The sequence below is a fragment of the Cyrtonyx montezumae genome, unplaced genomic scaffold (genome assembly GCF_038088225.1).
Source record: "Cyrtonyx montezumae isolate F1298 unplaced genomic scaffold, pur_monq_1.0 scaffold_25, whole genome shotgun sequence".
In the NCBI taxonomy this organism is placed as follows: domain Eukaryota; kingdom Metazoa; phylum Chordata; class Aves; order Galliformes; family Odontophoridae; genus Cyrtonyx; species Cyrtonyx montezumae.
Genome location: NW_027071992.1, coordinates 7,040,375 through 7,053,576, shown reverse-complemented (window position 1 = coordinate 7,053,576; position 13,202 = coordinate 7,040,375). Strand labels below are relative to the sequence as shown.

Sequence of the window (13,202 nt, the reverse complement as noted above, 5' to 3'; positions counted from 1 at the left end):
GTTGATGCAATTTGAAGGCGATGTGTATCAACACGCATTATGATGTACTGAAGTATTACTTAAAGCGCTTTGGAAGCAGCATGAGATGGGTGCCAACGCGCCCACCATCGCCAGCTGAGGAAGCTACGGACTCGCGGGCCCCGCCCGGCCAGGCAGGTGGTGGTGAGATCCCTCGGATCCGGGGCTCCGCCGCCGGGAGGAGCCGTCTCGTTGCTGTGGGGCCGCGGCTGCCGTCCGGCGAGCGGGAAGCGCGCGTCACGCCCCGCAGGCGCGGGGCGGGCGGTTCTGTGTGAGGCGGCCCGGGACGTGAGAGCCGCAGCTCGTCGCTGTGCTGCCGGCTTGCTCGCTTCGGGGAGCAGCGCGTTACGCTCGGCGGTGGCTTTGCCCGAGCTGTTTCGGACGGGTGGATGCGGAGCTCCGGGCTCTCTCTGTGCCGTGGGACGTCGTGGTTTCCCGCTAAGGATCCGTCACAGGTATCGCCTGCGCGTGGTCGTGGGCAAACTGCGAGTTCCTTGGCGTGGGTACCGGGCTGTGTCAGCCTGAGCCCGGCTTCCGAGCGCCGTGCCCGTGGGAAACTGCGTGCCCTGGTTCTGCAGGCAGCAGTGCTGAGCAGCCAGCTGGGATCCGGACCGAAGTTATGGTTTGGTATGGCGGTGTTGGTTTGGTATGGCGGTGTTGGTTTGGTGTTGTAACAGTATATAACAAAAAAAAAAGTGTTTTTTGTTTTTGCTTTCTTGGAACTTGTCAAGTGCATCTTCAATTGAAGAAATAGTGCACTGGCAGATCTCAAAATCGAGCTGTTTGTAGTAATTGGTTCGTAGAGTCTTTAAGGTTGGGAAGGACCTACAGGATCACACAGTCCAACCATCCACCCACCACCAAGAGTTCCCAGTAAACCATGTCCCTCAACACAATGTCTGAACTCTCCTTGAAACAGTTGTGTGCTGTAGTTCTGTCAGCTGGCAGTTTGAGCCATGAAAATATTGTTAGTATGACTTCACTGTATTAGCAGTAAATAGAAGCGATGGGGCATGTAGAGGTCCTGTGTTAGCAAGGCAGGCAGCATTTGGTTGTATACTACGGACTGGCTCTTAGGTTAACAATGTTTGGAACCAAAGCACGGATGGTATACTCAGCAGAATGCAAAACTGCCTCCTCTGCTGGGGACAAGGGATGGTGTGCTCAGACCTACTTAGTAGGGAGGGCAGTAAGAGCCTGGTAGTGCTCTTGTGTTCCTTGACGAGGTGAGTGAGGGGATCTGGTGTCCCACAGGGGGAGATGAAGGAGCTGATGAAGATGAGCTGTGCAGATGTTTCTCTGTGTCATACATGCACTACATTCACAAAGTGGAGACAGTAGCCTGCTTCCTCCATCTCCAACTATTAGAGTTTGCCCTCTCAGTTGAAAGACTGTGAAACAAGTAATTTTTACCTTCTTGTTAAGTTGATGTGATTGCATATAGGTGTCTACATATGGAAAAGCAGAGAGATGTTTGGAAGTGAAGATGCAGGGTGAGCTTCTTAACTGCTCTATGAAAGGTATGAGATGAAATGGTACATGTTGTCTGTATTCCAAATCAATAAAACCAGGAGAAAGTGTTGCAGTGAGTTGAGTAAATGCAAAAGTTGCTTTCAACTGTGTTTGTAAGATGAGTTTTTGCAAGATTTTCTGGAATAATGATTAAATCTCTTTTTCAGAATATCTGTGATATGAAGGCTGGTAAGCTGCACGGTCATGGTCATCTTTTCTTACTGATAAAGTGACGTTTATTCTCATCTTGTTCTCTTTTTCCTCGTGTACCTGTGGGAGTACAGGTGGGTTCTCCTTGCAGGAGCCATCCATATTTCTCATCTAGTTGCTTGTTCTGGTGGAGATGTCTTGTTCTGTCCTGGTGTCTACCTTCCTTTGAGTAACTGTGCTCAAGGAGAGGGTACAAAGGCAACTTCCTTACCTAGTAACGCCCTATGAAGTGGACATGTGTGACAGAATCATCTCTCAGTGTATACTCTAACATTTGTGGTTCCCCAAAAAGTGACCATGGAGCTACAATATCTGTAGTTCTCATTAGTAATTGCCAACGGTCTCTTGGGGCAGTATTGTTGTTGTGGCCTTTCTTTTAGAGAGATTTATCAAATACTATGTAATCATTTTAAATGTATGATCATGTAAAATGAAAAAAGTGACCTTAATATATTCAGCATTTTATAACAAAACGTGTTAATATACTGCTAAATAATGTTCTGTGCCCAAGGAAAGGGCTTCTAAAAACAAGTTTTTCATTTGTTAATCTGAGAAAGTAATGTTATCTGCAGTTGTTAACTGAACTGACCTTGCCTGGCCACCACATCCTTCAGGATTTTAGAACAAAAGTATCTTATCATGTTGTTCCTATTTTTCATTTTATTAATATTATTTAGAGAATGACAGAGGAAAATGCCTTTCCTGCTTTTTCAGATTCCAGTCAATTTGCATCTCGTAAATTAAAAAGTCATTGAACTTACTGAATGCAGGGTTTTTGTTTTTTTCGTTATGGTATCTAGAGAACAAGTTTCTGTAGTTTCAAGGGGCTCTGCTCCACATTGCTCCTTTGAATGTCTCCATAAACATTCTGGTTTCTGTTTCCTCAATAAATCTATATTGTTTGAATAATACTAAGAATTTATTCCAGTGATTTTAATAGATATTAAGGCAAATTATCATCATTTTGAATATAAATACACATATTTTTCAACAGAAAATGTGCTTACCTTCTTTGGCTTGAATTTCTGTTTAATTAAAATATTAAAAACTTATTTTTTTATTCTTCCTGGCCATTCAGCTAGGTTCAGCTAGCTATTTTTGGCTTGATTAGAAACTACCAGGCTATGAAACCAGTGTGCTGAGGATCATTTACTACAGTGTCTGCTACTTTTCCTGTGGGTGGTCTTGTCAAAGTGTGATTTGTACAGCTTGGGGAGGTCAGGACTCTGACTGTCCCTCACTTTTGCTGATTCCTCCAGTTTGTTTGTTCTGCTCTGACCTGTGTAGAGAAATTTCTTTTCTTACTCTTCTGATACTGCTGATACTCATCCTTGGATTTGGTCCTGGGAGCTGGTGCTTCTGCAGCCTGTTTTCTAGGAAGGAGGCTGGAGTTCACATTTGGAACTTCAGGCATTATGTGCCTAAAATGTCCTCTTTCCCCCCTGAAGTTTGTGTAAACACTAACAGATTTGAGTAGTGGAGTTTGGGACGCTTATGTTTATAGCTCTTCCAAATGAGTCTGTTTCTGTTTCCAAATGAATTCCACATTAATTTACTGGGATAGCTCAGGCCTGGGTTCCTGGCAGTCAGCACTGACTGATCTGGTATGGAGCTGAGGCTGTCTCTTCGGTAGCTGGCTTCACAGAGATGCTGCAATTGCTACTAAAGTCTGAATAAAAGACAGAAACAGCTATTCAGTTTTTCTGTACTAAGATTGCTGTAAGTGTTGTATTTTTAGTTAGTGAGAAGGAACACCCTGCTTGACTTGTACAGAAATGTTAGAAATTCTTGAAAACTGTGGGGCTTATGTAGTATGTAGGCAAAAGATGTACTGCCAGTTCAATTCAAAAGTGTACTGTGATCTTTATTAATTGCATAACAGCTACACTTTGTGCAGAAGTATGTTTGTATTGTTAACAATAATCTAAGAATTAGATTTGAATGGAAATCAGTACCATTTCCCTCCCTACCCTGAAAGGAGGGAAATGGTACTGAGGAATTAGCACTACTTAGAAAAGTTGGTGTGGGTCATTTTTTTCCTGTGGCTTTATTGTCTATTTATGTCATAATTACATAATATGTCAAAATATCTTAAATTTAGAAATTAAAAATGGAAACCCTGGGACTTTCTACATGTCTCTCACAAACTGACAGAATTACTGAAGTTGGAGGAGTCCTCTGGGTCCTTCTGCTTCAACCCCAGTTCCAGCAGAGTTACCCACGTACCCAGGCACATGTCTGGATGGCTTTTGGAGATCTCCAGGGAGGAGTCTCCAGAGCCTTTCCAGGCATGTTGTTCCCAGCCACTCTTATGGTAAAGAAGTGCTTATGCTTGAATGTGCTCCTCCACAGGTGCAGGGCTCTGCATTCCTTGTTGAACAACATAAGGTTCCTGCCAGCCCATCTGTCCAGCCTGCTGAGGTCCCTCTGGATGGCAGCGCAGCCCTCTGCTATGTCAGCCACTTCTCTCAGTTTTGGGTCATCTTTAAGTGAAGTATTTCTGAGTTTATGATGTGACTTGTTCATCACCAGATGGTTCTTTCTGTTCTTTTATACATGTCTTCAAACAAGTAAACAGCCAAACTGCTATTTAGTCATGTACGATTATAGTGACCACCACGTAAGATGTAAGCAAATTTGTAACCTGCTGAGTTGCTACACTGATTTTTTGACACAAACTAATTGGCAATTTGCACTCTGAATAAGCAGCTGCTACCTGGTACTGGGAAAGGTGGAAAGTGGTGCAGTTATAGCATCAGTATTGAACCAAAATAACAGCTCACAGCTGGGAATAAACATCGTGGGATCTCCCTAGACCTCTCTCTATTTCAGCAAAATCAGATACTTTTAAAGCCATTTACATTTGCCACTTAAAAAAAAAAAAGAAGCTTTTATTAATGTTTTTGGTAGTTATTTTAGTAAATGAAAGAGTCTAACTGTGTGATGAGCACTAGGACAGAACACAGAGCTGGATGTGGGTAGAGGATGAGGAGATTGCTGATTATGGATGGGATCTTTGACCTTTAAGTTTCGTATTTTGAAGGCTTGTAACCTGGCTTTTCAGCTGGATTTGCAATGCCTGGGTTTCTTAGCACTGTGTTCCAGTGCAGTAGAATATGCAGCAGTGGTTTAGGGTATTTTTGGCATAAGCATAACTTGGAAATGTGTTTATGACTTCCATGGGCTTTTCAGTCTCAATTCCTTGCTAAAAGAGTGTGGGATAAGACTGGTCACGAAAACATTTTCCCTATTCTTGGAAGTGCCTAAACTTTTTTTGGCTGAAAGGCAGCCTCTGTCTCGTGTCCCTTCAAAAATACAGAACTGTGCAGCTTACTTAATAGGCCTTTTTCTTTCTTTCTTTTATTTTTTTTTTAATATGGTAGATTGTTTTGTTTCCCTGTGCTAAGAGTTTTTGTACCCTTTTAAGTGTTGTGTTCTTTAAACAAGTTGGTTCTTCTGCTCGTAGTCTTTCTTTCTCACAATTTATTTTTTTGGGGGGGCTGTAATCTATACAGTAATTTAATTTCCAGAAGAAGAATCTCTGCTCTCAAGTAAAATCAAGTTTCCGTGTCATCTTGTAGGTTTTTTTCCCCATTATGCTTTCTGTTGATATGGACTGTTAATTTTATTAAACACTTTGTGTGAATTGATTGAAAACTTCTCATAAATTGAGTATTTGCTAAGCTGGAAAGCATTTTATTCTGTAATAATATAGCTATTGTGTGCACTGTCTGGGGAGATCTTTGTTTTGTTCTTGGTATAGGTTGAGATATTTTGAGTGGTCTACAAATAAGAAAACTTATTACCCATTTTACCTTGAGATTGCTTCACTGCAGACAACTGCTTTGTGGTGACAGTTTTATCTTCTTTTTGCTTTAGGGAAAAAAAAACCCAACTGTTTTAACATTAGTTTTATTTCCTAAAGTCTTTAAAATTAAGAGTACACATTGAACTTTTGTCACAGGTCTTTATTGAAGGCTACGAAAGAGAAATAATAAAGCTGTATCATTTATGTTAAATGCCCCAAGGTCTTTCCTGTAAACAGCTATAAATGCTTATCTTCACATGCCACACACAGGATTTGGTGTTCTCATGAATTAGTATTTCCTCCAAGATTAAAGCCATATTCACAGAGCTGTTACAAAACATTTTATTTAGCTATCTAATAAAATGATTAACTTTTTGAAATGGGAAAAAAGTTCTTATGCCATTGCAGCATCTGTAATTGATTTTTGCAGAAATGTTGATTTGCATTGGGTTCATCCTCCCTCCTCTGTTCTATATTTTGGATTAGGCACACAATCTTGTAGAGTTCTTGATTTTGATGTTTTTTTTTTTTTTGTCAGTAGTAACTTCTGAAATGTATTAGTTGTTCTGCAACCACTAGTCACCTAGCTAGTAAAGTACTGCAGGCTACATCACTGTTGACCACAACTGCGTAGCAATCTTTGATGTGTGTTCTACAGAGCTGGTAAAGAGCTGTCTGACTTTTTAGATTTTTCTTTTATTTTTGAGTGGAATGTAGTTTTCTTTTAGCCATTTTAAGAGTTAGCCTTTTTTAATTCCTATCTCCAAAGGATAGTTAGTCCAAATTTCAAATAAATGTAATTCTGTTTCTCACCAGTTCTTCACACAGCAATTAGAAGACAGATTGGATCCCTCTGAGACGGACTTCAGATATACTTGCCCCTTTCATCTTTCTGGAAAACTTGAGAACTTACCTTTGGTAAACTGCATCACATTTCTCTCATCGTGCAGGAAACTAACACTTAGGCAAAGTGATACTTAAATTGAACCCAAGTGAGTCATTATTCTTGTTATATAAATGCTTGCAAAGTGTTAAAGTTACAAGGACATTTTTACTTGAACTACGTTCTTTTTATTTATTTAATATTTTTATTTTCTGACAGTGTTTCCTGCCCATAGTTATTGAAAAGGAAATGTTCAACTGCTGGATTTGGATATTCATCTTGCTCTGTAGAAGCTCTGTAGCAGGTATGTTTCTTAATCATTGGTATTCATTTTGCCAATAGAAAACTTCCCAGCAAAGATCCTTTGCAAAATGTAATTTTTAAGCATTATTAAAATGAAAAACAGGATACTTTCTACATAGAAGTTAGTTGGTGATTAGATATTGTACAGTATAAAGTGAAAGATTAACTTAAGATATTCTTGATCTGTCTTTGTGGTGTGCAAATTGTGATTGCTGTAGGTTAACTATTATTTTTTAAAATATTTTAAAAGATGCCTTGTTAGCTGTTTACTTGTTGCACAGGATGATGGAGCTGACTGCATCTGGAAGTTGTATCGTGGTTTAGTTCTTGTTGGGTTGTCAAGATTTAACTTTGGTGATCACTGATAGATCAAATTAATGTCTTTGTAATACGTGAGCATGCAAAGAACAGTTAATGGCTGCTGTTTTAGGTCTAGTTTATCTCAGATGTTATTATTGAGAAATTCATTCAGTGTCTACTAACATTATCCCTAATATTAAAAGTAACAGTAACAATGCATGAACATTGTTTTTTTTTAAACTAATTATTATTTTTTTTTTAAGTGTGATAGTTCCACAGTTTAAGCTTGCACAATTAACTATTGAAATTGCAATGAATGTTGTATGGCCGGTTATGAAGCGGTGAAGAAACAGATCTGAATGGAAAGCCACATGTGTTTTTTTTTGCCAGGCTTTTGTTTTTCATCTGTACTCTGTAGGTTGCTCCAAAAGTAATGCCTCCTATTTATTTCCATAGTTTTATTGTTATTATCTTATTAGAAGAATTTATTTTCACAGCAGACATAAAGCACAATAACACTATTTGATAGAGCAGATTCTCAGCTACAACACTATTTTTTAACATAGTCACCACCATTGGCTATGCATTTTCAACAGGAAAGATATAGAAACATCATTCTTGCACAATAACTATATTAATAAATATAATGTAGGTGTCATCTGACTATTTTATTTATGCTTTTTTTTTTTTTTTGGAATATAATGATATGTGGGCGTATATGTTGTTAACAAAATAAGTTTCAATTTTTTTTTCCACAGGTATCTTAAGAAATTAAGTTATCATACAACTTAATTATAATTTTGTTTCTAGATGAAAACTCTACCAGAGATGCTGACATTTTTCCTTCATCTCCTGAAATTGAAAGAGGATCCACCCTGAAACTGTTCTGTATTCTTGGAAAACACTACACACCTCACAGAAACGCAAGCCACATCATTTGGAAATTGAATCATGAATTGATTTCTCAGGAAAACTACAGTATTGTCAATGAGACTGTATCTAGTGTAACTATCTATAATTTCACTCACAACAAAGCTCGTGTGAAATGCTTCATTAAGTACTTAGGGAGAGAACAACTTCTGGTTCATACTGAAGTTAAATCTGGCTGTAAGTAGAAATATAGGTGACTAATCTTAACATGTTTGAATAGTTTATTGTCAGGATTTTATTTTTAAAACAACTTTTTTGTTTGTTTGTTTTTTAAGCTTGTGGCATTGCAAGACGCTTATCTTCAGTATCTCATGTTTTTTTCTCTCTAAATGAAAGCATGAAATTTCTGGCAAAGCTTATTCATGCTAGTCCATAACCTCTCTAATCCTGGTATTCAGCCAGTTAAATCCATGCAAGTTTTTTCTTTTCTTGTTTCTCATATCTAGCCTAGCCAACTTTAGATTTCTCCAGGGATGGTTTCCTTTCTAATCCAAAAAGAAAAAAATAAAAAAAAAATTATTGTCTCAGATGTAGAAGATTGAAGGGTAAATTAAATACTGTTTTTTCTAATTTATTGAGCTGGTTAAATCCAGGTTTTACTAATATCTGCATGGGGATCCTTTTCTAGTAAGAAATAAATGCAGAGAAGTAAATTCCTGGAATAAAGAACAGCAGAAATGCAGAGTTTGGTGTACCTTAAGTGTGTTTGCAAAATGGGGATCTTTTGAAGAGCTGTGTTAAGTAGAAGAGAGATTTATTATTTCAGAGAGAGGGCTTATTACAGAGTTCATAGAACTCTCTCTTCAGCTAGTTTATTTCAGTGGAGATCTTCGTCTTCCTTTCAACTTGTATTTCTTCTGTGGAGTGAAGAAGTCTGGCTTTTACACAGGTATCTAGAGGGTGTTGCATTTTTTTTGTGGAGGGCTTCAGATTATAAAGATTGCATTCCTTTGTGCTATCTTGCTCACAAGAGTGGGAGTCTGCAATTAGGGTTTTTCCTCAGAACTGTATTGATAGATATTCCAGGAAGTTATCTTTTGCAGTTTGAAGTCATGAAGGCTTTTCATGTTAGCAGTTTTGGTAGGATATGTGGTAGTGGGAAGGAGCTAAGTGTCTTTCAGAGAGTGCCCACTTTTCCTGAATTTTTCTTGTTTCTTTGTTTCTGTTTTGTTTCTGTTACTGTCTGGACTGGCATTTAGCTACAGGTGCTTTGCAAGGTTCAGAACAAAGCACATATTGATTTGATACAAATTTATTAAGGAGTTACTATAAAAATTCCTTCAGGCCCACTTAATTGCTTCTGAGAAGTAGTTGGAGTAAATCTCCTAGTTTTAGCTGGGAAAGAGTGTGATTTTGGTTTTATGAGGGGTTTTGAGGGCAATAAGAAATTATTAAATTAAGTTCTATGCAGGTAATGTAGCGATTTGGTGTAATCTGCCTGCTGATTACACTGTAAGTTTTACATTAAAGTTGCTTATTTTCATGAGATTTTTTTTTTCCTTTGTCATTGTAGTTCCACCAGGCACACCAAGAAATATTTCTTGCATTTATGAGGTTGATATTAGACTTACCTGCAGCTGGACTTCAGGAAGAGAAACAAATCTTGCAACAAGTTATACTCTTTACAGAAAAATGTAAGTATAGGATATACCAGGAACTGGAGTGCTGGGGTGAGACCACTAGTCATTCTCTGTCCAATCCCCCTGCTGGAGCAGGAACACCTAGATCAAGTCAGACAGGAATGTGTCCAGGTGTGCTTTGAATGTCTCTAGAGAAGGAGACCCCACAGCCTCCCTGGGCAGTGTTCTATTACCCTCACTGTGAAGAAGCTTTTTCTCATATCTATGTGGAGTCTCCTATGTTCCAACAGTCTCAACACTTCCTTGTATTTTCATGACCCCATTATGAGACCATAAGTATTTGTTTCATTCAATTTCAGTTAAATTTTAAATATTGTTTAAAACCTTTTTCGCAATTTACTGTGAAAATAATGAAATCAGTTTCAAAGCAGATCTCAGAAGCTGTTTTGGATGTGACAGCACAGATTGCATCTCAAACAATCTTCTCAGTCTGCTTTTTATAATGCTGCTTGTTCTGCTCCTTCCCTACTTAGTCAAAGCTCTAGTTAGTATGCTGGTATGGGTAGTTTTCTGAAATGCTCTTGACAATGGTAAGACAGGAAAAAGTCTTTATCACATTTTAGGCTTGACGTTGTCTTCCGCCTTTATTTCTGGTTTATCGCTACTTCCAAATTTATTACTGTTTGTAGTGTTACTGTGTTTTATAACTTAGCTGATTATGTGAAACCATAAACTGGTGGCAGCTGTTGAAGGAAAGTATCAATACTGTTCTTTCCTGGACCAGTGCATATTCTTTATCCACATAATGAATTGAACTGCAGAACTATTTTTGGTGAAATCTTACTGTTGATTTTTATATATGTGTCTTCCATATGACTACAAAGCACTTGTACAAGGAAGCAGGCATGTGTGGATGGAAACAAACATCTGTGCCTGTCATGAAGGGGAGGTTTGCTTTCTTCCCAAGTGCTGGTACAGGTTCGGTGGAGAATGGCTAGAGAGCAGCTCTGAGGAGAAGGATTTGGGGTTTTTGGTTGCTGAAAGATTCAGTGTGAGCCAGGAGTGTGTGCTTGCAGCCCAGAAGGCCAATCATAGCCTGGGTTGCATCAAGACAAGTGTGTTCAGCTGGTCAAGGGAGGTGATTCTGCCACTCTGTGCTGCACTGGTGAGACCCCACCTGGAGCCTGGAGTACTGTGTCCTGTCCTGGGGTCCCCAACACAGGAACAACATAGAGGTGTTGGCACAGGTCCATAGGAGGACCATGAAAATGATCAGAGGGCTTGAGCACCTCCCCTACAAGGTCAGGCTCAGAGAGTTGGAGCTGTTCAGCCTGGAGAAGAGAAGGTTCCAAGGAGACCCTATAACAGCCTTCCAGTAGCTGAAGAGGGCCTAGAGAAGAGCTGAGGAGGGACTTTTTAATTAGGGCATGTAGCAAAAGGATGAGGAGAAATGGTTTTAAACTGGAAGATAATAGACTAGATATTAGAAAGAAATTCTTTGCTGTGAGAGTGGTGGGACACTGGAACAGGTTGCCCAGAAAAGTTATGAATGCCTCCTCCCTGGAAGCATTCAGTGCTAGGCTGGATGGGACTTTCAGCAACCTGGTCTAGAGGGAAATGTCCATGCCTATGGCAGGAGGGTTATATCTAGATGATCTTAAAGGACACTTCCAACCTAAATGGTCTGTAATACCTTTTACAGCAGTGCAAGCTTATGGTGTCTTAAAAAATACTTAAAAAGCAGTTTGAGGTTATTATTTCATGAATTACACCAAAGATGTGCATAACTAGTGCACAATATGAAGTCTTTAACACAGCTCCCATAGAGAATTTCTGTGTCTGTAGGTAGAATGCATCAAATTTTATTAAACTTGCATCCTGTTCCACTTATTTTGAAGGCACATGCTTTCAAAAGTCAGCGTATTATTTATGTGTTATTTTGGAAAAATCTGTCAAATTTCAGTTACCTTGTTATAAATTGACTGTAGTACAATATGGCTTTTCTTTCAACTGCGTTGAAAAAGTGCAGGAAAGCTTGTTCCTCATAGCTGTGCAACGTGATATGCATTTTGAGCTGCATCTGCATGTATATTTTTATGAAAGCTCTTACATGGACTTATTTGCATGATTATTTCACTGCTTTGATCCTTCCATAAAATAATAACATGTGAATTAAGTAATATTTACTTTTTGTACTACTCCTTGAACGTTTTCTTACTAATTGAATCTCTGTGGGTTATTCATATGCATTATTTATTGTTTATATAGACTGAATGCAGGAACAGTGCAGTTATGGAACAGTATTTGTTTGCATAAATGATTCACCTAAGATTTTTGTGGGTAAAGAAGTTGTGCAACCTTGAAAATGTAATTAAATCCTGACCCAACAATCAGTGACTGTTATTGAAAGAAAATCTTCTAATGTATAACTCCTGTTATTTCTCCTGTTTTTCAATTTTTAGTATGAGTGTACACGGTCCAATTATGCAGGAGCCAAAGATCTCCATCTGTGAAAGCAAAACTGAGTCATGTTCATTTCGTTACCCAAATATTCCGTTTGGTGATAACCTCTGTTTTCAAGTGAAAGCTGAAAATGTTTTGGGTGAAGCCTCATCAGATTGTGTTCCTATAAATATGGAAGAAATAGGTAATTAAAAAGAGTTAAATGAAAACAAAAAGGTAGTATATGTTGAAAAATAACATTTTCAGTCTATCAGTTTTGAAATTATTTGTTAAATTTTAGTTAGTTTTATATTGGTTTACTTTTGAAGTACAGTCTCATTTTAGTTGCTAGCTAAAATTCATAGAACCATCAAATACCTGAAGTTGGAAGAGACACAAATGGATCATCAATTCCAAGTCCTGACTCTACCTGCTTTGGCAGGGGAGTTGGACTCGATGTTCTCTTGAGATCCCTTCCAACCCCTATGATTCTGCACAGGACTACCTAGAAGATTAAACTGTAAGACTGCAAAGCGTCTGAAACTAACTGCATCTAGTATTTAGTAAAATGCTTAATTCCTTTCAATTTTCTGGAAGTTTAGATGCTCCCAATTTAGTTGTGAATTTCCTCTTATGTTTTAACTAATTGGCTTCCCATGTAAGATTCTTTGAACTGTTAGGAATAGACAGCAAATTTTAGCAATTTCTTGATTTTATCAAAAGGTGCTTAAATAAAAAAACAAAAACGAAAAAAAGGATATGTTTGTGTTCACAATACAGAATGCCTAGAATTTCTAACCCCAACAATATTTTGTCTAATGTCTGCAGTAAGTCACAAATTACTGAGGCATTTTTAAATCAACAAATAAAGTCAATTTACTAAAATTCTAGCTTAAAATAGCTGTGACTATTCGTATTTATGAGTAGCACTAAATGATGTTGTGCTGTGTCTGGCTGTAAAATGAATGGTAATATCGCGTTTATTCTGCTATTCTACCTTCTGGCTGGAAATGTCAACAAAATCACCTTTTCTGCAGTTCTCAGAAGCAATAGTACTATTTTGGCTCCCTCTTGAACTATGGTGTATTCTCTTTTGTTTGTTCTGGTGTAGATATTCAAGATTTTGATCTCAGTAGAGTCACTCTTTCCTGTATAATGTACATCCCTCTAAATAGTTTCTTTTCCAATGCGTGTGACAGGCTACAGAGGATGTGTT

The 13,202-nt window shown here is 38.4% G+C and overlaps 1 protein-coding gene across 1 annotated transcript in view; it reads left to right on the top strand.

The window, feature by feature from the left end:
• Positions 1 to 385: 385 nt before the first annotated feature.
• Positions 386 to 13,202, top strand: part of IL31RA (interleukin 31 receptor A) — a 30,759-nt gene continuing 17,942 nt past the window's right edge. Inside the window, exons 1-7 of the mRNA XM_065739861.1 lie at positions 386 to 473; positions 1,698 to 1,814; positions 6,377 to 6,540; positions 6,651 to 6,735; positions 7,845 to 8,141; positions 9,478 to 9,598; positions 12,007 to 12,191. Of these exons, the coding sequence (XP_065595933.1) occupies positions 6,681 to 6,735; positions 7,845 to 8,141; positions 9,478 to 9,598; positions 12,007 to 12,191 (658 nt within the window). The 5' untranslated portion in view covers positions 386 to 473; positions 1,698 to 1,814; positions 6,377 to 6,540; positions 6,651 to 6,680. The remainder of the gene's footprint in view (positions 474 to 1,697; positions 1,815 to 6,376; positions 6,541 to 6,650; positions 6,736 to 7,844; positions 8,142 to 9,477; positions 9,599 to 12,006; positions 12,192 to 13,202) is intronic.